The 23,407-nt window shown below is 44.9% G+C and overlaps 1 protein-coding gene across 1 annotated transcript in view; it reads right to left on the minus strand.

Moving 5' to 3' along the window:
* LOC139543469 (glutamate receptor ionotropic, NMDA 3A-like) overlaps positions 1 to 23,071 on the minus strand; it is a 48,133-nt gene extending 25,062 nt beyond the window's left edge. Inside the window, exons 1-2 of the mRNA XM_071349568.1 lie at positions 22,326 to 23,071; positions 2,833 to 3,473 (exon numbers count right to left, since the gene is read on the minus strand). Of these exons, the coding sequence (XP_071205669.1) occupies positions 2,833 to 3,473; positions 22,326 to 22,994 (1,310 nt within the window). The 5' untranslated portion in view covers positions 22,995 to 23,071. The remainder of the gene's footprint in view (positions 1 to 2,832; positions 3,474 to 22,325) is intronic.
* Positions 23,072 to 23,407: the final 336 nt, after the last annotated feature.

Below are 23,407 nucleotides of genomic sequence, written 5' to 3' on the forward strand. Positions count from 1 at the left end.
CTCGGCTTGAGGTGCGTGCCATCAGCCCAGTACCACCAGTGCCTACACCACGCACCAGGCTTCCTGTGCGTCTCCAGAACTCTGTTCCTCCTCCACGCACTCTCCCTGAGGTGCGTGCCCTCAGCCCGGTACCACCAGTGACGGTACCATGCACCAGGTGTATAGTGCGTCTCGAGAGTCCAGTGTGCCCTGTTCCTGCTCCCCGCACTAGCCTTGAGGTGCGTGTCTACAAACCGGTACCACCAGTTCCGGCAACACGCACCAGGCCTATTGTGCACCTCAGCAGGTCAGAGCTGCCTGCCTGCCCAGCGCCGTCTGAGCTGCCTGCCTACCCAGCGCCGTCTGAGCTGCCTGCCTGCCCAGCGCCGTCTGAGCTGCCTGCCTGCCCAGCGCCGTCTGAGCTGCCTGCCTGCCCAGCGCCGTCTGAGCTGCCCGTCTGCCCCGAGCCGTCAGAGCCGCCCGTCTGCCCCGAGCCGTCAGAGCCGCCCGTCTGCCCAGCGCCGTCTGAGCCTTCCGTCTGTCCCGAGCCGTCAGAGCCGCCTGTCTTTCCCGAGCCGTCAGAGCCGCCCGTCAGTCAGGAGCCGCTAGAACCGCCAGCCAGTCAGGAGCTGCCAGCCAGTCAGGAGCCGCCAGAGCCGCCAGTCAGGAGCCGCCAGCCAGTCAGGAGCTGCCAGAGCCGCCAGCCATGAGCTGCCTTCCAGTCATGAGCTGCCTTCCAGTCATGAGCTGCCCTCCAGTCATGAGCTGCCCTCCAGTCATGAGCTGCCCTCCAGTCATGAGCTGCCCTCCAGTCATGAGCTGCCTTCCAGTCATGAGCTGCCCTCCAGTCATGAGCTGCCCTCCAGTCATGAGCTGCCTTCCAGTCATGAGCTGCCATTCTGTCCGGAGCTACCTCTCTGTCCGGAGCTACCTCTCTGTCCGGAGCTACCTCTCTGTCCGGAGCTACCTCTCTGTCCGGAGCTACCTCTCTGTCCGGAGCTACCTCTCTGTCCGGAGCTACCTCCTCAGTCTGATGGGGCCCTTTGTGAGGGTTCCTAGGCCAAGGTCGGCGGCGAGGGTCGCCACTCAAAGGACGCTAAGGAGGGGGACAAAGACAATGGTGGAGTGGTGTCCTCGTCCAGCGCCGGAGCCGCCACCGCGGACAGATGCCCACCCAGACCCTCCACTAGAGTTTAAAGGGGTGCATTCGGAGTCCGCACCTCAGGAGGGGGGTACTGTCACTTTCTGACCATAGTTCTTGTGTGTTTTGCTTGTTTTAGTGTTGGTCAGGGCGTGAGCTGGGTGGGCATTCTATGTTGTGTGTCTAGTTTGTCTGTTTCTATGTTTGGCCTAATATGGTTCTGTCACGTTCCTGACCTATTTTCTGTTGTTTTGTATGTGTTAGTCGGTCAGGGCGTGAGTGTGGGTGGGCATTTCTATGTTTTGTGTTTCTATGTTTAGGTCTTGTAATCAGCCTTATATGGTTCTCAATCAGAGACAGGTGTTTGACGTTTTCCTCTGATTGAGAACCATATATAGGTTGGCTGTTCACACTGTTTGTTTGTGGGTGATTGTCTCCTGTGTCTGTGTCTGTGCACCACACGGGACTGTTTTCGGTTTGTTCGTTTTATGTAGTCTGTTCCTGTTCATGCGTTCTTCACGTTATATGTAAGTTCGTGTCCAGGTCTGTCTACATCGTTTTCTTATTTTGTAATTTTCCAAGTGTTTTCGTGTTCGTCTTTCAATAAATATCATTATGTCATCATACCTCGCTGCAAATTGGTCTTCCGATCCCTCTCTCCTCTCCTCGTCCGAGGAGGAGGAAGAATTAGAGCACCGTTACAGGTTCTCAATCAGAGGTGTTTTGTGTTGTCTCTGATTGGGAATCATATTTAGGTGGCTTGTTTTGTGTTGGGGTTTGTGGGTGGTTGTTTCCTGTCTCTGTGTTTTCTCTGCACCAGCTAGGACTGTATCGGTTTGCCACATTTTGTTATTTTGTATTTGTATGTGTTCACTGTTTATCGTCTTAATTAAATATGTTGAGCACCAACTACGCTGTGTCTTGGTCCGATCCCTGCTACACCTCCTCTTCAGACGAGGAGGAGGAGGAAGGCTGCCGTTACAATATCTCTATCATGGGGTCAGACTATAGATATCTCTATCATGGGGTCAGACTATAGATATCTCTATCAGGGGGTCAGACTATAGATATCTCTATCATGGGATCAGACTATAGATATCTCTATCATGGGATCAGACTATAAATATCTCTATCATGGGGTCAGACTACTATGTTCTGCCTGCGGCTATGGAACCCTGACCTGTTCACCGGACGTGCTACCTGTCCCAGACCTGCTGTTTTCAACTCTCTAGAGACAGCAGGAGCAGTAGAGATTCTCTTAATGATCATTATGAAAAGCCAACTGACATTTACTCCTGAGGTGCTGACTTGTTGCACCCTCAACAACTACTGTGATTATAATTTTTTGACCATGCTGGTCATTTATGAACATTTGAACATCTTGGCCATGTTCTGTTATAATCTCCACCCGGCACAGCCAGAAGAGGACTGGCCACCCCTCATAGCCTGGTTCCTCTCTAGGTTTCTTCCTAGGTTTTGGCCTTTCTAGGGAGTTTTTCCTAGCTACCGTGCTTCTACACCTGCATTGCTTGCTGTTTGGGGTTTTAGGCTGGGTTTCTGTACAGCACTTTGAGATATCAGCTGATGTAAGAAGGGCTATATAAATACATTTGATTTGATTTGATGTGTCCTGAACCATGCAGTAGGATTAAATCATCACACTCTTCTTTATTGATGTTTATATGTGTAGTGAATCAGCATCAGTACTGTACCTGGACAGATATTTCCCAGAGGTCATGTTCCTGTTCCGGCTGCTCTGTGTATCCACGCAGTTGGTGATGGAGGGGATGAGGGCTAGCTCAGGGGAGTGGTATGCAGCTGACCCGACCACCCGGGCCACCAGCTCCAGCCCATCCTGGACGTAATGATCCAGGGAGGGAGTCCCCATCCTGCCATGGGCCAGCAGTCCCGCCGGCAGCCCCTCGGTCCTCAGCTCCTCCACGTCCTGCGTGTCCCCCAACACCCAGTGGTACTCTGGCAGCATCAGGCCCAGCTTGGTCACCACGTTAAAGATCCTCTTGATGTCCCGGATGTCACAGCCGAATGTGACCACCGTGGACGTGGACTCCTTGATGGACTCCAGGTATCCCTGCAGAGAGGTGTATAAGTCAGCCTTGGCGACAGAGCTGTTGGGGTGAGATCCAGAGGAGGTAGTGTAGGTGGTGATGTTGACCACAGAGCCCAGGTGGAACTTAGTGTTGTTACGGAGACGAACCAGGAAGCTGGAGACGTTCCATTCCTGACAGAGCAGGAGGCTGACGTCATACCAGCTGTTGATCACCAGCAGGGAGTAGAGCAGCTCCACCTGGGGCAGGGCCGGGTTCTGCATCGGCATCTGGAAATGGAGAGGGTTCTGAAAGGAGGGAGAAACAGTACCAGTCAAAAGTTTTTTACTATTGTAGAATAATAGTGAAGACATCAAGACTATGGAATACCACATATGGAATCATGTAGTAAACAAAAAAGTATTAAACAAATCAAAACATATTTAAAATGGGAGATTCTTCAAAGTAGCCAGCCTTGTTGACAGCTTTGCACACTCTTGGCATTCTCTCAACTCTCCTCCACTCCTGACTACATGTGCTGCCATAGAAACGGAATCAATAGAATGGGCGTCCCCATTGAAGTCAATGATGGCATAATGGATGGACTGGTGGCCACTACAAAGAGCAAAGCAGGAAGTAAAAGCAGGAAGTGGACTGGCGGCCATTACATGAGCCACATCAGTTAACATCATTTGATTGAACATTATAAATTACCATGGAAATTATTACATCACAATACCAGTGTACCTGAGAGTTTACCAGTCATATTACCAGGGTTACAGGGTCCAAGCCTGTTCTATTTACCAGTCATATTACCAGGGTTAGAGGTTCCAAGCCTGTTCTATTCAATCTATTTTTATGTGTACTGCTGCTACAGGGTGGGGCATTGCCTAGGCAACCGAAGACTCGTTTGCTACAACACCATTTTGTTTCAGCAAAGAGCAACAAAGTTTCATCACGTTGTTAAGAGTACATGTAATCGCAGTAACAAACTCCACTCCACAAATGCCGGACCACACTGTCTTCAGTCAGCTATTCGTTCTACACAACAACAAAAAGTATTGTCCAGTCCTAGTTATCACTGACGTTGTTTTTTTACTTATATTTTATGGCTCCAGATAAGTAGCTGCACTTGGACTGAAACCTGTTGTATTGATTTAAAACATTATCTCAGTAGATGTGTGAGTCATCATACTGCTACTGCTGCTATCCTCTCTTCCTCCACGTCCCTGTTTCATTCTCTCCCTCTTTCTGTCTCTGTCTCTTTCTGTCTCTCTCTCTTTCTGTCTCTCCCTCTTTCTGTCTCTCCCTCTTTCTGTCTCTCTCTCTCACTCTGCTAAATCTGGTACAATGCATAATGTCTCTGTTTACTGAGACTTACAGTACCAGTCAAAAGTTTGGGCACACCTACTCATTTAAGGGTTTTTCTTTATTTTTACTATTTTCTACATTGCAGAATAATAGTGAAGACATCAAAAATATTTAATAACACATGTGGAATCATGTACTAACCCAAAAAAGTGTTAAACAAATCAAAATATATTTTTGATTCTTCGAAGTAGCCACCCTTTGCCTTGATGACAGTTTTGAACACTCTCCGCATTCTCTCAACCAGATTCACCTGGAATGCTTTTCCAACAGTCTTGAAAGAGTTCCCACATATGCTGAGCACTTGTTGGCTGCTTTTCCTTCACTCTGTGGTCCAACTCATCCCAAACCATCACAATTGGGTTGCGATCGGGTGATTGTGGAGGCCAGGTCATCTGATGCAGCACTCCATCACTCTCATTCTTGGTCTAATAGCCCTACACAGCCTGGAGGTGTGTTTTGGGTCATTGTCCTGTTGAAAAACAAATTATAGTCCCACTAAGCGCAAACCAGATGGGATGGCGTATCGCTGCAGAATGCTGTGGTAGCCATGCTGGTTAAGTGTGCCTTGAATTCTAAATAAATCACCAACAGTGTCACCAGCAAAGCACCCACACAACATCACACCTCCTCCATGCTTCACGTGGGAACCAGACATGCAGAGATCATCTGTTCACCTACTCTGCCTCTCACAAAGACACAGCGATTGGAACTCATCAGACTAAAGGACAGATTTCCACCAGTCTGATGTCCATTGCTCGTGTTTCATGGCCCAAGCAAGTCTCTTCTTCTTACTGGTGTCTTTAGTAGTGGTTTATTTTCAGCATTTCGACCATGAAGGCCTGATTTACGCAGTCTCCTGTGAACAGTTGATGTTGAGATGTGTCTGTTACTTGAACTCTGTGAAGCATTTATTTGTTCTGCAATTTCTGAGATTGGTAACTGAGGAATTTGTCCTCTGTAGCAGAGGTAACTCTGGGTCTTCCTTTCCTGTGGCGGTCCTTATTAGAGCCAGTTTCAACATAGTGCTTGATGGTTTTTTGCAACTGTACTTGAAGAAACGTTCAAAGTTCTTGAAATTTTCCGCATTGACTGACCTTCATGTCTTAAAGTAATGATGGACTGCTGTTTCTTTTTGCTTATTTGAGCTGTTCTTGCCGTAATATGGACTGGGTCTTTTACCAAATAGGTCTATCTTCTGTATACCACCCCTACCTTATCACAACACAACTGAATGGCTCAACTGCATTAAGGACAGAATTCTACAAAATAAATATTAACAAGGCACACCTGTTAATTGAAATGCATTCCAGGTGACTACCTCATGAAGCTGGTTGAGAGAATGCCAAGAGTGTGCAAAACTGTCATCAAGGCAAAGGGTGGCTATTTTGAAGAATATCTAATATCAAATGTATTTTGATTTGTTTAATACTTTTTTGGTTACTACATGATTCCATATGTGTTATTTCATAGTTTTGATATCTTCACTGTTATTCTACAATGTAGAAAAGAGAACAAATAAGGAAAAACACTTGAATGCGTAGGAGTGTCAAACTTTTGACTGGTACTGAATGTTCCTGTTGTACATTGTCCCTGTCCAAATAAATAAATAATAATACAGAGACTGATGTTTGTAGTTCTCTGATGTCTGTACTTGTAGTCCTCTGATGTGTGTACTGGTAGTCCTCTGCTTTCTGTACTTGTAGTCCTCTGTCTGTACTCGTAGTCCTCTGATGTCTGTACTCGTAGTCCTCTGATGTCTGTACTCGTAGTCCTCTGATGTCTGTACTCGTAGTCCTCTGATGTCTGTACTCGTAGTCCTCTGATGTCTGTACTCGTAGTCCTCTGATGTCTGTACTCGTAGTCCTCTGATGTGTGTACTCGTAGTCCTCTGATGTGTGTACTCGTAGTCCTCTGATGTGTGTACTGGTAGTCCTCTGATGTCTCTACTCGTAGTCCTCTGATGTGTGTACTTGTAGTCCTCTGATGTGTGTACTTGTAGTCCTCTGATGTGTGTACTCGTAGTTTGTAAAGGATCTGAAAGATCAGTGCTGGGGTTAGTTGCCTTCCAGAGGTCAGAACGTTTTATATTAGGCTAATTGATCCTACATTCTGCCTAATGCAAAATCACTAAATGATCAAGATTTGTCTAATTGCCTCAATTGGTTTAATCCTTCTCCATTAACATGGAAATTCAACAATCCTTATTCATCTGCATAATTTACTACAGAGCCTAAATGGGTCCCGTAGAGTGTGACAGAAATACTAGCAGAAGCAATACATGAACTGACAAAGGAGATGGTTCCAGAACCTGTCAGCAATAAACAAACTCAATGATCTGACAAAGGAGATGGTTCCAGAACCTGTCAGCAATAAACAAACTCAATGATCTGACAAAGGAGATGGTTCCAGAACCTGTCAGCAATAAACAAACTCAATGATCTGACAAAGAAGATGGTTCCAGAACCTGTCAGCAATAAACAAACTCAATAAATGATCTGACAAAGGTGATGGTTCCAGAACCTGTCAGCAATAAACATTCTAAAAGCAAATAGATGGATTGCCTCTGTATACTGCCAGCTGCAGATTCCGTCTCCAATTAAACTATTTCCTTAGCCTCCATCCCCAGCCCTGGTGCTAAACCCCATTATAAAACTAACTTTAGCCTGGATCCCCAGCCCTGGTGCTAAACCCCATTATAAAACGAACTTTAGCCTGGATCCCCAGCCCTGGTGCTAAACCCCATTATAAAACTAACTTTAGCCTCCATCCCCAGCCCTGGTGCTAAACCCCATTATAAAACTAACTTTAGCCTCCATCCCCAGCCCTGGTGCTAAACCCCATTATAAAACTAACTTTAGCCTGGATCCCCAGCCCTGGTGCTAAACCCCATTATAAAACTAACTTTAGCCTGGATCCCCAGCCCTGGTGCTAAACCCCATTATAAAACTAACTTTAGCCTCCAGCCCCAGCCCTGGTGCTAAACCCCATTATAAAACTAACTTTAGCCTGGATCCCCAGCCCTGGTGCTAAACCCCATTATAAAACTAACTTTAGCCTGGATCCCCAGCCCTGGTGCTAAACCCCATTATAAAACTAACTTTAGCCTGGATCCTCAGCCCTGGTGCTAAACCCCATTATAAAACTAACTTTAGCCTGGATCCCCAGCCCTGGTGCTAAACCCCATTATAAAACTAACTTTAGCCTGGATCCCCAGCCCTGGTGCTAAACCCCATTATAAAACTAACTTTAGCCTGGATCCCCAGCCCTGGTACTAAACCCCATTATAAAACTAACTTTAGCCTGGATCCCCAGCCCTGGTGCTAAAGCCCATTATAAAACTAACTTTAGCCTCCAGCCCCAGCCCTGGTGCTAAACCCCATTATAAAACTAACTTTAGCCTGGATCCTCAGCCCTGGTGCTAAACCCCATTATAAAACTAACTTTAGCCTGGATCCCCAGCCCTGGTGCTAAACCCCATTATAAAACTAACTTTAGCCTGGATCCCCAGCCCTGGTGCTAAACCCCATTATAAAACTAACTTTAGCCTGGATCCCCAGCCCTGGTGCTAAACCCCATTATAAAACTAACTTTAGCCTGGATCCCCAGCCCTGGTGCTAAACCCCATTATAAAACTAACTTTAGCCTGGATCCCCAGCCCTGGTGCTAAACCCCATTATAAAACTAACTTTAGCCTGGATCCTCAGCCCTGGTGCTAAACCCCATTATAAAACTAACTTTAGCCTGGATCCCCAGCCCTGGTGCTAAACCCCATTATAAAACTAACTTTAGCCTGGATCCCCAGCCCTGGTGCTAAACCCCATTATAAAACTAACTTTAGCCTGGATCCCCAGCCCTGGTACTAAACCCCATTATAAAACTAACTTTAGCCTGGATCCCCAGCCCTGGTGCTAAACCCCATTATAAAACTAACTTTAGCCTCCAGCCCCAGCCCTGGTGCTAAACCCCATTATAAAACTAACTTTAGCCTGGATCCTCAGCCCTGGTGCTAAACCCCATTATAAAACTAACTTTAGCCTGGATCCCCAGCCCTGGTGCTAAACCCCATTATAAAACTAACTTTAGCCTGGATCCCCAGCCCTGGTGCTAAACCCCATTATAAAACTAACTTTAGCCTGGATCCCCAGCCCTGGTACTAAACCCCATTATAAAACTAACTTTAGCCTGGATCCCCAGCCCTGGTGCTAAACCCCATTATAAAACTAACTTTAGCCCGGATCCCCAGCCCTGGTGCTAAACCCCATTATAAAACTAACTTTAGCCTCCATCCCCAGCCCTGGTGCTAAACCCCATTATAAAACTAACTTTAGCCTGGATCCCCAGCCCTGGTGCTAAACCCCATTATAAAACTAACTTTAGCCTGGATCCCCAGCCCTTTAGCTCCCATCTCAGATCTTTCCCCAAAACTCTTATGTCCAAGTAACAATTCCTCCAGTGTCTCCAGAAAGGGGATATTTCTTAGCTTGGGTCCAGATCTGTTTGTGCTCTTGCCAAATCTGTTGATGTTATTGGCATGTCAATTAGTGACAAGGAGTTAGCATGATAGCACAACCAGACTGGCACTCAGGCTAGATTCTTTTTGCATATAACAGTGAAGAGGACATTGGGTGAGGGTTCTACTAAGTTAACAGATGGAATTGTATTACGATGGTCATACCAAGGATCATTTATCTATTTGATTTGAGTTTAAAGTATAATTATTTATTTTGTAAACTCAGCAAAAAAATTACATCCTCTCACTGTCAACTGCGTTTATTTTCAGCAAACTTAACATGTGTAAATATTTGTATGAACATAACAAGATTCAATGACTGAGACATAAACTGAACAAGTTCCACAGACATGTGACTAACAGAAATGGAACAATGTGTCCCTGAACAAAGGGGGGTCAAAGTCAAAAGTAACAGTCAGTATCTGATGTGGCCACCAGCTGCATTAAGTACTGCAGTGCATCTCCTCCTCATGGACTGCACCGGATTTGCCAGTTCTTGCTGTGAGATGTTACCCCACTCTTCCACCAAGGCACCTGCACTGGACATTTCTGGGGGGAATGGCCCTAGCCCTCACCCTCTGATCCAATAGGTCCCAGACATGCTCAATGGGATTGAGATCCTGGTCTCTCCAGAGAAGAGCTGGTGGTCTGGTCTCTCCAGAGAAGAGCTGGAGGTCTGGTCTCTCCAGAGAAGAGCTGGAGGTCTGGTCTCTCCAGAGAAGGGTTGGCGGTCTGGTCTCTCCAGAGAAGGGTTGGCGGTCTGGTCTCTCCAGAGAAGAGCTGGAGGTCTGGTCTCTCCAGAGAAGAGCTGGAGGTCTGGTCTCTCCAGAGAAGGGTTGGCGGTCTGGTCTCTCCAGAAAAGAGCTGGCGGTCTGGTCTCTCCAGAGAAGAGCTGGCGGTCTGGTCTCTCCAGAGAAGAGCTGGCGGTCAGGTCTCTCCAGAGAAGAGCTGGCGGTCAGGTCTCTCCAGAGAAGAGCTGGTGGTCTGGTCTCTCCTGAGAAGAGCTGGTGGTCTGGGGCCTCATTTATAAAAGTGTGCGGTGTCAAAAGGTGGCATAGGGATGAAACACAGATATTGCTTACGCACAAAAATATTCTGATTTATTTAATCACAATCACCTCGAAATTAGGCGCACGTGAGCGAGCGTCTTGTCCCAGCCTTTTAACGCCCATAGTTGCCTATAAACGCCCCTAATTAATATTCAGCCATACTGACTCTATGACGACAATTACGGCAAATCCCGACAGAAAGGCTAAAAAAAGGAATTTCACCCAGTGTGAAATGGAAGTTCTTATAGGGGGAAAAATATATTGTTTGGTGGACACAGTGTGGGCATTACAAATGCCAAAAAGGTGTTTGAGTGGCAGCATGTGGCGGACGCTGTGAACGCTGATGGCTCAGAAGGTCGGACCATCTCAGAAATAAAAAAGTGGTCCGACATAAAAGTGGAGGCCAAAAGACATATAGCCTTACACAGACAAAGTGTTTGTGCCACAGGCAGGGGAAAGGGGACACCGGAGCTCAACCCCCGACTTGCCGCTATTGTGGAGTGGTGACGGAGGTGGAGGGCGACACGGACATGCAAGATGCACCGGATGATCCAGGTATTCCCTCGTTTGAAAAGAGTAAATCAAATGCATTGAAGTTGTGTTTAAACATTTTACGCAAACAATTGTGACATCTTCTATTGTTTTGAGTCGCTGCGTGTTCCAGCAGGGTCGGTGAGTACGCCCAGCACCTGCGTCTCCACTGCACCTCGTGCGTCACAACCCTCCAGCGGCCGTGTCCTCACAGATGCAAAGAAACACCATTGACGCTGTTAATTAACGAGTTTGCCAAGGAGTTGAAGTGGGACAGGCACGGCTTGGTTTCTGGGGGTGCTTCTCTATAAAGCTGGGCCCACTACAGCACAGAGATCCAGGAGAACAGCTCTTGGTAATCAGAACCGGCTCATAAGCCACTCATCAATCTTGCTGGTCTCTGAAATTCCGCTCTCTCCGAGTTCTTCCATTCGACAAATCTTCCAACAGTGCCAAAGCAGCCATTGTGCGTCACTACGCATTTTAATTGCATACCTTTTTTATAGCCACCCATTTGATTGACAAAGCTAGCCAATTGCGTAACACCTTCAGGTGTGGTAATCACCCTGATTGTAACTGACAATGACAGAGGGACATTATCACATTGACATTCTGCGCAACGAACATGTCATTAAAATATATAAAACAGTGCACTCGTATCTGCCCGACTGAGGCATCGAAAACGGCATCAGTTTAAACATCATTTGTCCTACTGTTCACCTTATTATTTATGAGAATACATTTCATAACATGCAACTCTCGTTTAATAATTACATATCCAATTAAATATGATTCCCGGTTAAACTGTACAACATATTTGAGGGGTTCTTTTGCAAAAACAGATATCTTCCTTTGTCTGTCTTATCCTATTTTTTTTTGTGTTTTTTTTGTGTGCACTCCAGGGAACTCTTCATATATAATACGTGAGAGGTAATATTTCAATTTATTTTACACAATGGCATCAATTTCAAAACGTAGTTTCTCATTTCTCCAGTTTCTGTGCGTAGGTAGAGCATGGGTCAAAGTGTCTGTGGAGGACCGCACATTCTCCCGTAAAGATAGTTTTTTGTAAGTCGCTCTGGATAAGAGCTTCTGCTAAATGACTTAAATGTTTTACAAATCCCAAAGTTTGCTTAGAAAGTGGCGTATGTATTCTTTTGTGCCTATCAACATTTATAAATGAGGCCCTAGGTCTCTCCAGAGGGGCAGGATGAGATGCTTAGTGAGGCTGAATAATTTCCCCATGGTGCCGGGTATATAGTGAAGTCTACTTCCTGTAATTGACAGACAGAAAACAGGCTAATCTACTCAAACTAAAGAAGAAGCTTTTCATCTCTTCATGGATTAATCTCCACAACGACAAAACAAAGACAGGACGTCTTGCCAATTTAGAGTTACAAATGACCTGATAGGTCCTGCTGTTCATTACAGTAGAGTTCTAAATGACCTGATAGGTCCTGCTGTTCATTACAGTAGAGTTCTAAATGACCTGATAGGTCCTGCTGTTCATTACAGTAGAGTTCTAAATGACCTGATAGGTCCTGCTGTTCATTACAGTAGAGTTCTAAATGACCTAATAGGTCCTGCTGTTCATTACAGTATAGTTCTAAATGACCTGATAGGTCCTGCTGTTTATTACAGTAGAGTTCTAAATGACCTGATAGGTCCTGCTGTTCATTACAGTAGAGTTCTAAATGACCTGATAGGTCCTGCTGTTCATTACAGTAGAGTTCTAAATGACCTGATAGGTCCTGCTGTTCATTACAGTAGAGTTCTAAATGACCTGATAGGTCCTGCTGTTCATTACAGTAGAGTTCTAAATGACCTGATAGGTCCTGCTGTTCATTACAGTAGAGTTCTAAATGACCTGATAGGTCCTGCTGTTCATTACAGTAGAGTTCTAAATGACCTGATAGGTCCTGCTGTTCATTACAGTAGAGTTCTAAATGACCTGATAGGTCCTGCTGTTCATTACAGTAGAGTTCTAAATGACCTAATAGGTCCTGCTGTTCATTACAGTAGAGTTCTAAATGACCTAATAGGTCCTGCTGTTCATTACAGTAGAGTTCTAAATGACCTGATAGGTCCTGCTGTTCATTACAGTAGAGTTCTAAATGACCTGATAGGTCCTGCTGTTCATTACAGTAGAGTTCTAAATGACCTGATAGGCCCTGCTGTTCATTACAGTAGAGTTCTAAATGACCTGATAGGTCCTGCTGTTCATTACAGTAGAGTTCTAAATGACCTGATAGGTCCTGCTGTTCATTACAGTAGAGTTCTATATGACCTGATAGGCCCTGCTGTTCATTACAGTAGAGTTCTAAATGACCTGATAGGTCCTGCTGTTCATTACAGTAGAGTTCTATATGACCTGATAGGCCCTGCTGTTCATTACAGTAGAGTTCTAAATGACCTGATAGGCCCTGCTGTTCATTACAGTAGAGTTCTATATGACCTGATAGGCCCTGCTGTTCATTACAGTAGAGTTCTAAATGACCTGATAGGTTCTGCTGTTCATTACAGTAGAGTTCTAAATGACCTGATAGGCCCTGCTGTTCATTACAGTAGAGTTCTAAATGACCTGATAGGTCCTGCTGTTCATTACAGTAGAGTTCTATATGACCTGATAGGCCCTGCTGTTCATTACAGTAGAGTTCTAAATGACCTGATAGGTCCTGCTGTTCATTACAGTAGAGTTCTAAATGACCTGATAGGTCCTGCTGTTCATTACAGTAGAGTTCTAAATGACCTGATAGGTCCTGCTGTTCATTACAGTAGAGTTCTAAATGACCTGATAGGCCCTGCTGTTCATTACAGTAGAGTTCTATATGACCTGATAGGTCCTGCTGTTCATTACAGTAGAGTTCTAAATGACCTGATAGGCCCTGCTGTTCATTACAGTAGAGTTCTAAATGACCTGATAGGTCCTGCTGTTCATTACAGTAGAGTTCTAAATGACCTGATAGGTCCTGCTGTTCATTACAGTAGAGTTCTAAATGACCTGATAGGTCCTGCTGTTCATTACAGTAGAGTTCTAAATGACCTGATAGGTCCTACTGTTCATTACAGTAGAGTTCTATATGACCTGATAGGCCCTGCTGTTCATTACAGTAGAGTTCTAAATGACCTAATAGGCCCTGCTGTTCATTACAGTAGAGTTCTAAATGACCTGATAGGTCCTGCTGTTCATTACAGTAGAGTTCTAAATGACCTGATAGGTCCTGCTGTTCATTACAGTAGAGTTCTAAATGACCTGATAGGCCCTGCTGTTCATTACAGTAGAGTTCTAAATGACCTAATAGGTCCTGCTGTTCATTACAGTAGAGTTCTAAATGACCTGATAGGCCCTGCTGTTCATTACAGTAGAGTTCTAAATGACCTGATAGGCCCTGCTGTTCATTACAGTAGAGTTCTAAATGACCTGATAGGCCCTGCTGTTCATTACAGTAGAGTTCTAAATGACCTGATAGGCCCTGCTGTTCATTACAGTAGAGTTCTAAATGACCTGATAGGCCCTGCTGTTCATTACAGTAGAGTTCTAAATGACCTGATAGGCCCTGCTGTTCATTACAGTAGAGTTCTAAATGACCTGATAGGCCCTGCTGTTCATTACAGTAGAGTTCTAAATGACCTGATAGGCCCTGCTGTTCATTACAGTAGAGTTCTAAATGACCTGATAGGCCCTGCTGTTCATTACAATAGAGTTCTAAATGACCTGATAGGCCCTGCTGTTCATTACAATATAGTTCTAAATGACCTAATAGGTCCTGCTGTTCATTACAGTAGAGTTCTAAATGACCTGATAGGTCCTGCTGTTCATTACAATAGAGTTCTAAATGACCTGATAGGCCCTGCTGTTCATTACAGTAGAGTTCTAAATGACCTGATAGGCCCTGCTGTTCATTACAGTAGAGTTCTAAATGACCTGATAGGCCCTGCTGTTCATTACAGTAGAGTTCTAAATGACCTGATAGGCCCTGCTGTTCATTACAGTAGAGTTCTAAATGACCTGATAGGCCCTGCTGTTCATTACAGTAGAGTTCTAAATGACCTGATAGGCCCTGCTGTTCATTACAGTAGAGTTCTAAATGACCTGATAGGCCCTGCTGTTCATTACAATAGAGTTCTAAATGACCTGATAGGCCCTGCTGTTCATTACAATAGAGTTCTAAATGACCTGATAGGCCCTGCTGTTCATTACAGTAGAGTTCTAAATGACCTGATAGGTCCTGCTGTTCATTACAGTAGAGTTCTAAATGACCTGATAGGTTCTGCTGTTCATTACAGTAGAGTTCTAAATGACCTGATAGGTCCTGCTGTTCATTACAGTAGAGTTCTAAATGACCTGATAGGTTCTGCTGTTCATTACAGTAGAGTTCTAAATGACCTGATAGGCCCTGCTGTTCATTACAGTAGAGTTCTAAATGACCTGATAGGCCCTGCTGTTCATTACAGTAGAGTTCTAAATGACCTGATAGGCCCTGCTGTTCATTACAGTAGAGTTCTAAATGACCTGATAGGCCCTGCTGTTCATTACAATAGAGTTCTAAATGACCTGATAGGCCCTGCTGTTCATTACAATATAGTTCTAAATGACCTAATAGGTCCTGCTGTTCATTACAGTAGAGTTCTAAATGACCTGATAGGTCCTGCTGTTCATTACAATAGAGTTCTAAATGACCTGATAGGCCCTGCTGTTCATTACAGTAGAGTTCTAAATGACCTGATAGGCCCTGCTGTTCATTACAGTAGAGTTCTAAATGACCTGATAGGCCCTGCTGTTCATTACAGTAGAGTTCTAAATGACCTGATAGGCCCTGCTGTTCATTACAGTAGAGTTCTAAATGACCTGATAGGCCCTGCTGTTCATTACAGTAGAGTTCTAAATGACCTGATAGGCCCTGCTGTTCATTACAGTAGAGTTCTAAATGACCTGATAGGCCCTGCTGTTCATTACAATAGAGTTCTAAATGACCTGATAGGCCCTGCTGTTCATTACAATAGAGTTCTAAATGACCTGATAGGCCCTGCTGTTCATTACAGTAGAGTTCTAAATGACCTGATAGGTCCTGCTGTTCATTACAGTAGAGTTCTAAATGACCTGATAGGTTCTGCTGTTCATTACAGTAGAGTTCTAAATGACCTGATAGGTACATTTACATTTACATTTAAGTCATTTAGCAGACGCTCTTATCCAGAGCGACTTACAAATTGGTGCATTCACCTAATGACATCCAGTGGAACAGCCACTTTACAATAGTGCATCTAAATCTTTTAAGGGGGGGGGGGGGGGGGGCAGAAGGATTGCTTTATCCTAGGTATTCCTTGAAGAGGTGGGGTTTCAGGTGTCTCCGGAAGGTGGTGATTGACTCCGCTGTCCTGGCGTCGTGAGGGAGTTTGTTCCACCATTGGGGTGCCAGAGCAGCGAACAGTTTTGACTGGGCTGAGCGGGAACTGTACTTCCTCAGTGGTAGGGAGGCGAGCAGGCCAGAGGTGGATGAACGCAGAGCCCTTGTTTGGGTGTAGGGCCTGATCAGAGCCTGAAGGTACTGAGGTGCCGTTCCCCTCACAGCTCCGTAGGCAAGCACCATGGTCTTGTAGCGGATGCGAGCTTCAACTGGTCCTGCTGTTCATTACAGTAGAGTTCTAAATGACCTGATAGGTCCTGCTGTTCATTACAGTAGTTGTTTAACGTACCTGGGTCCTGCTGTTCATTACAGTAGTTGTTTAACGTACCTGGGTCCTGCTGTTCATTACAGTAGTTGTTTAACGTACCTGGGTCCTGCTGTTCATTACAGTAGTTGTTAAACGTATCTGGGTCCTGCTGTTCATTACAGTAGTTGTTAGACGTATCGGGGTCCTGATGTTCATTACAGTAGTTGTTAAACGGAAGAAAACGGACTGAAACAGTGAGAGAGTGTCCGCAAATTGTCCAAGATGTGCTCATTTTGGTTTTCCGTTGCAAAATGTTTTGCTAAGGTATGCGCTGATGAATATGACCCAGGTAAAAGCCGGTCTTTTGCTTGATCCAGAAATGCTGTCCAGAGGCTCCGTATAGCTCCACATTGACATAATTGGTTGACGTTAGGGCTGGCTCGGTATGTCCTGTATAAACAAAAAATAATTTCCTTGACAACTTCCTTGACAACAGCTCCAATCTGTAAAGTACAAGAAGTAAGAACGCCCTGACTTATGCAGAGGCCGCATCACAGCAGATGCTGTACGGCCAATGCAGAATCCGGAATTACCATAAATCTGCTTTAACTCATTGCGCTGTTCAGCCAGCATCAACGTAATGGAACCACTATGGAATGTAACCTTTAAGAGGGTTTTTTCTAGCCTGGATCCCAGATCTGTTTGTGCTTTCTTGCAACACCTCATGGATTGTTTGGCATGACAATGACAGCAATGGAGTTGGTAGGAGCACAAACAGATCTCGGATCAGGGTATAGAAGGAGACAACAGATCTGGGACCTGGGTATAGAAGGAGACAACAGATCTGGGACCTGGGTATAGAAGGAGACAACAGATCTGGGACCTGGGTATAGAAGGAGACAACAGATCTGGGACCTGGGTATAGAAGGAGACAACAGATCTGGGACCTGGTTATAGAAGGAGACAACAGATCTGGGACCTGGGTATAGAAGGAGACAACAGATCTGGGACCTGGGTATAGAAGGAGACAACAGATCTGGGACCAGGCTATAGAAGGAGACAACATATCTGGGACTAGGCTATAGAAGGAGACAACAGATCTGGGACCTGGGTATAGAAGGAGACAACAGATCTGGGACCTGGGTATAGAAGGAGACAACAGATCTGGGACCAGGCTCTAGAAGGAGACAACAGATCTGGGACCAGGGTAAAATTCCCCCCAAAGCAAGTATTTGTTCCTTCCTGTCCCGTTGAATGATTTGACAAAGATCTGACAGATTGACAATGATTTAATATTAGACCTGTGGTGAGTATTACAGTCTGACAGTCAGTAACCAGAATATTAGCCCTGCGGTGAGTATTACAGTCTGACACACAGTCAGTAACCAGAATATTAGACCTGTGGTGAGTATTACAGTCTGACAGACAGTCACCAGAATATTAGCCCTGCGGTGAGTATTACAGTCTGACAGACAGTCAGTAACCAGAATATTAGACCTGCGGTGAGTATTACAGTCTGACAGACAGTCAGTAACCAGAATATTAGACCTGCGGTGAGTATTACAGTCTGACAGACAGTCAGTAACCAGAATATTAGCCCTGCGGTGAGTATTACAGTCTGACAGACAGTCAGTAACCAGAATATTAGCCCTGCGGTGAGTATTACAGTCTGACAGACACAGTCAGTATCCAGAATATTAGACCTGCGGTGAGTATTACAGTCTTGTCAGTTCGAAGTGCAATAAGACCAACACAGTATCCATGGGGTTAGTGTCCGCCCTGAGAGTGTGGGTATTACCAATCTTTGACCCAGGTCAAGTCATACCAAAGACTCTAAAAGTGCTTTTCCATTTTTCACTCAGAAATAATTAGCTGGATTGGGGGTAAGACCCTGAGACAAACTAGTGTCCTATCCAGAGGGTGTACTTATACATGAAGCTGTCTCACACCCTACGGTGTGAACCATGTCAGGAAATTAATTACTTTACTTACCATACAAGTCAAAAGTTTGGACACACCTACTCATTACATGGTTTTTATTCATTTTTACTATTTTCTTCAACCTGGAATAATAGTAAACACATCCAAACTATGACTCTTCCAAGTAGCCGCTCTTTGCCTTGATAACAGCTTTGCACACTCTTGGCATTCTCTTAATTTACTTCTTATGGCTGGGGGCAGTATTGAGTAGCTTGGATGAATAAGGTGCCCAGAGTAAACTGCCTGCTACTCATGCCCAGTTGCAAATATATGCATATTAGTAGTAGATTTGGATAGAAAACACTCTGAAGTTTCTAAAACTGTTTGAATGAAGTCTGTGAGTATAACTGAACTCATATGGCAGGCGAAAACCTGAGAAAAAAATCCAACCAGGAAGTGGGAAATCTGAGGTTTGTAGGTTTTCAACTCATTGCCTATCGAAGATGCAGTGGGATATTGGTCATATTGCACTTCCTAAGGCTTCCACTAGATGTCAACCGTCTTTAGAACCTTGTTTGATGCTTCTACTGTGAAGGAGGGAGGACTGAGGGCTCTTTGAGTCATGGGTCTGGCAGAGTGCCATGAGCTGATTTCTGAAGACAAAGGAATTCTCCGGTTGGAACATTATTGAAGATTTATGTTAAAAACATCCTAAACATTGATTCTATACTTCGTTTGACATGTTTCTACGAACTGTAATATGAGTTTTCGTCTGAACTTTCGCATGGACTTGCCCGCGTGTCGTGAGTTTGGATTGTGTACTGAACGCGCGAACAAAAAGCAGGTATTTGTACATAAATGATGGACTTTATGGAACAAATCAATAATTTATTGTGGAACTGGGATTCCTGGGAGTGCATTCTGATGAATATCATCAAAGGTAATTTAATATTTATAATGCTATTCTGAAATCTGTTGACTCCACAACATGGCGGATATCTTCATGGCTTGTTTGGGCTCTGAGCGCCGTACTCAGATTATGGCATGGTGTGCTTTTTCCGTAAAGTTTAAAAAAAATCTGACACAGCGGTTGCATTAAGGAGAGGTTTATCTAAAGTTCCATGTAAAATACTTGGCGCCCTGCACTTTCACTGGCTGTTGTCATATCGATCCTGTTAACGGGATCCCAGCCATAAGAAGTTAACCAGCTTCATGAGGTAGTCACCTGGATTGCATTTCAATTAACAGGTGTGCCTTGTTAAAAGTTAATTTGTGGAATTTCTATCCTTCTTAATGCATTTGAGCCAATCATTTGTGTTGTGGCAAGGTAGGGGTGGTTTACAAAATAGAGCCATATTTGGTAAAATACCAAGTCCATATTATAGCAAGAACAGCTCAAATAAGTAAAAATAAATGACAGTCCATCATTACTTTAAAACATGAAGGTCAGTCAATACGGAACATTTCAAGAACTTTGAAAGTTTCTTCAAGGGCAGTTGCAAAAACCATCAACTGCTATGATGAAACTGGCTCTCATGAGGACCGCCACAGGAAAGGAAGACCCAGAGTTACCTCTGCTGCAGAGGATAAGTTCATTAGAGATACCAGCCTCAGAAATTGCAGCCCAAATAAATGTTTCACAGTTCAAGTAACAGACACATCTCAACATCAACTGTTCAGAGGATACTGCATGATTCAGGCCTTCATGGTCGAAATGCTGAAAATAAACCACTACTAAAGGACACCAATAAGAAGAGACATGCTTGGGCCAAGAAACACGAGCAATGGACATCAGACCGGTGGAATTCTGTCCTTCAGTCTGATGAGTCCAAATTTGGATTTTTGGTTCCAACCGCTATGTGTTTGTGATACACAGAGTAGGTGAACAGATGATCTCCGCATGTGTGGTTCCAACCGTGAAGCATGGAGGTGGTGGTGTGACGTTTTGTGAATGCTTTGCTGGTGACACTGTCTGTGATTTATTTAGAATTCAAGGCACACTTAACCAGCATGGCTACCACAGCATTCTACAGTGATACGCCATCCCATCTGGTTTGCGCTTAGTGGGACTATCATTTGTTTTTCAACAGGACAATGACCCAAAACACACCTCCAGGCTGTGTAAGGGCTATTTGACCAAGAAGGAGAGTGATGAGTGCTGCATCAGATGACCTGGCCTCAACCCAATTGAGATGGCTTTGGATGAGTTGGACCGCAGAGTAAAGGAAAAGCAGCAAACACGTGCTCAGCACATTTGGGAACTCCTTCAAGACTGCATTCCAGGTGAAACTGGTTGAGAAAATGCCATGAGTGTGCAAAGCTGTCTTCAAGGAAAAGGGTGGCTACTTTGAAGAGTCTCAAATATAACATATATTTTGAACACTTTTGGGATTACTACCTGATTCCATATGTGTTATCTTATAGTTTCCATGTCTTCACTATTATTCTACAATGTAGAAAATAGTAAAAATAAATAAAAAAACAATGAATGAGTAGCTGTGTCAAATTAATTGAATTATTCTGTAGATAAATGTGAGTGAGATAAACCTGACTTAGATGAACCTGACATATAGGACTGTGATGCAGATTGATGGAGTAAATTGGTCTTACATTGCTAATCACTGCTGTCCTCTCCTCCAATCAAACACTCACACACATATATTCCCTACGTATTGAACTACTGACCAGGGTCCATAGCCCTGGTGAAAAGAAATATACTATGTAGCTATCGGCCCTGGTGAAAAGAAATGCACTATGTAGCTATCGGCCCTGGTGAAAAGAAATGCATTATGTAGCTATCGGCCCTGGTGAAAAGAAATGCACTATGTAGCTATCGGCCCTGGTCAGTAGATCACTATGTAGCTATGGGCCCTGGAGAAAATAAATGCACTATGTAGCTATGGGCCCTGGTCCGTAGTTCACTATGTAGCTATGGGCCCTGGTCCGTAGTTCACTATGTAGCTATGTGCCCTGGTCAGTAGTTCACTATGTAGCTATGTGCCCTGGTCAGTAGTTCACTATGTAGCTATGTGCCCTGGTCAGTAGTTCACTATGTAGGGAATAGGGTGCCATGCGTGACACATCAAACAACAGACCTCTGTTCTAGTTGTTATTCAATGTCCATTGACATGCAGTAAAAAGCTATTAAAATGCCCCCTGGGATCTCTCTCTGTTAGTCTCTACGCCAGCCTCATGAGTAGGTAGTGGTTAGATCTACACCCCCTGGGATCTCTCTCTGTTAGTCTCTACCCCAGCCTCATGAGTAGGTAGTGGGAGAGAGATCCCAGGGGGTGTAGATCTAACCACTATCCTGCCATGATGCTGGGGTAGCGACTGATAGAGAGAGATCCCAGGGGGTGTAGATCTAACCACTATCCTGCCTTGATGCTGGGGTAGAGACTAATAGAGAGATCCCAGGGGGTGTAGATCTAACCACTATCCTGCCATGATGCTGGGGTAGAGACTGATAGAGAGAGATCCCAGGGGGTGTAGATCTAACCACTATCCTGCCTTGATGCTGGGGTAGAGACTAATAGAGAGATCCCAGGGGGTGTAGATCTAACCACTATCCTGCCATGATGCTGGGGTAGAGACTGATAGAGAGAGATCCCAGGGGGTGTAGATCTAACCACTATCCTGCCATGATGCTGGGGTAGAGACTGATAGAGAGAGATCCCAGGGGTTTTGCCCCTAGTACTACACCGCTAATTCAAATAACCAATTAATCTTCAAGCTTTGATATTTTGAAACAGCTGTGTAGTGCTGGGGCAAAAAATAAAAGTTGTGTTTGTGTGTACGTGTGTGTGTGTGTGTGTGTAAAACGTGGGTATATGTTGTGATATTTTTGGGATAGATTGTTAATGGAGTGTGAATTTAGCTGCCCACGTTACACAGGACAAGTTAATAAAAAATATGAACATTTACTCCTCGAGTTGAAATCCCAAAAGCAGCATGAGGAGTGATGTCCGTGGCGCTGAATTAACAAACGCACACCGTTCCTTCTTCAGCGGTCCATGGTTGTACTTTCTAAACTTGAGCGCTCTGTTCGTACACCGCACACGGCAAAGACACTATTATGTTGATACTACACCAGTGTTAAAGCCTACAGACATTATCTGCCTTACCTTACTATGCCGTTTGAATACGTTCTGGACAACACTGATGACGGGAATCTGAAGCGTTGACGCGATGAATTCCATCTTCACCAGGTCGTCCCTGGTCTGAGGGAAAGCCATCATAGCAGAAACTCCCTGGACTATAACAGTATGACAAACACACTCCAGAAAGGACATAGGGTCTTCACAGACCGGGGTAGAGGAGGAGAACGCGGGTAATTCCCCGAGCCCCGCGTCCACAGCCATCACTACCTCCAGTGAGAGGTTATATGGTAACAGACCGGCCATGCGATTCAACGTCTCAGTGGCTAATAGGATAGAGTCCCTCGGCATAAACACACTTCTCTCACTCTCATTCTGTTTGTACATGTTTTTACTTTTATCCCCCCTGTCCCTCTCCCCGTCCTTGTGTTGACTGTTTTCCGACGCCCTATTCGCTAGGCGTAAATCGTGTTCGTTGACACTTTTGGTAATATTTTCCAACTGTCTCTCCACTGCTTCCCTCGTGCCGCCGTGTATATCCCATTCATCCACGGGGACAGGGGCTTCTTTACCGCCTCTGAAGGTGGAAACGTGACTGAAGAGCCGCGGCTGCAGTTGCAGGGCCCCCACGCGCACCGTGTGCCCAATCCGCTTGAGGATTTGACAAGGCTGCGGGTGGGAGAGACACACTGGCATCAGAACGCACAACAGCAAGGTGCATGGTGCGAGCAAAGGGAGCAGCACAAACCGGACGAACGCAACCCAAATCCTGAGCCCCGTCATCACGCAACAGGGACCTCCGACCACACCGAAAAACGTATCTCCACTCGTTCCCCTGCCCCTCTTGATGTCCCAGCGCAGCACCGGTTAGATCTCTCCGTCTCCCATGTAACTGATCTCGGTCAGACACCAACAGGAGCGAGCGCGGGCATAACTCACACACAGACACAAAAATATTGGCCAAACCTGCAGCTTTTCATCTAAAAATATTATAAATAAATGCATTTATATAAGAAATATGATTGAATGATCGAGTTTCCGTTTGGTTTGCAGGTCAATGGAAAATACCATATTAAGAAAAACAATGCAGATTGGGGAATGATCAACAC

Source organism: Salvelinus alpinus, chromosome 18, assembly GCF_045679555.1.
Source record: "Salvelinus alpinus chromosome 18, SLU_Salpinus.1, whole genome shotgun sequence".
Taxonomy (NCBI): domain Eukaryota; kingdom Metazoa; phylum Chordata; class Actinopteri; order Salmoniformes; family Salmonidae; genus Salvelinus; species Salvelinus alpinus.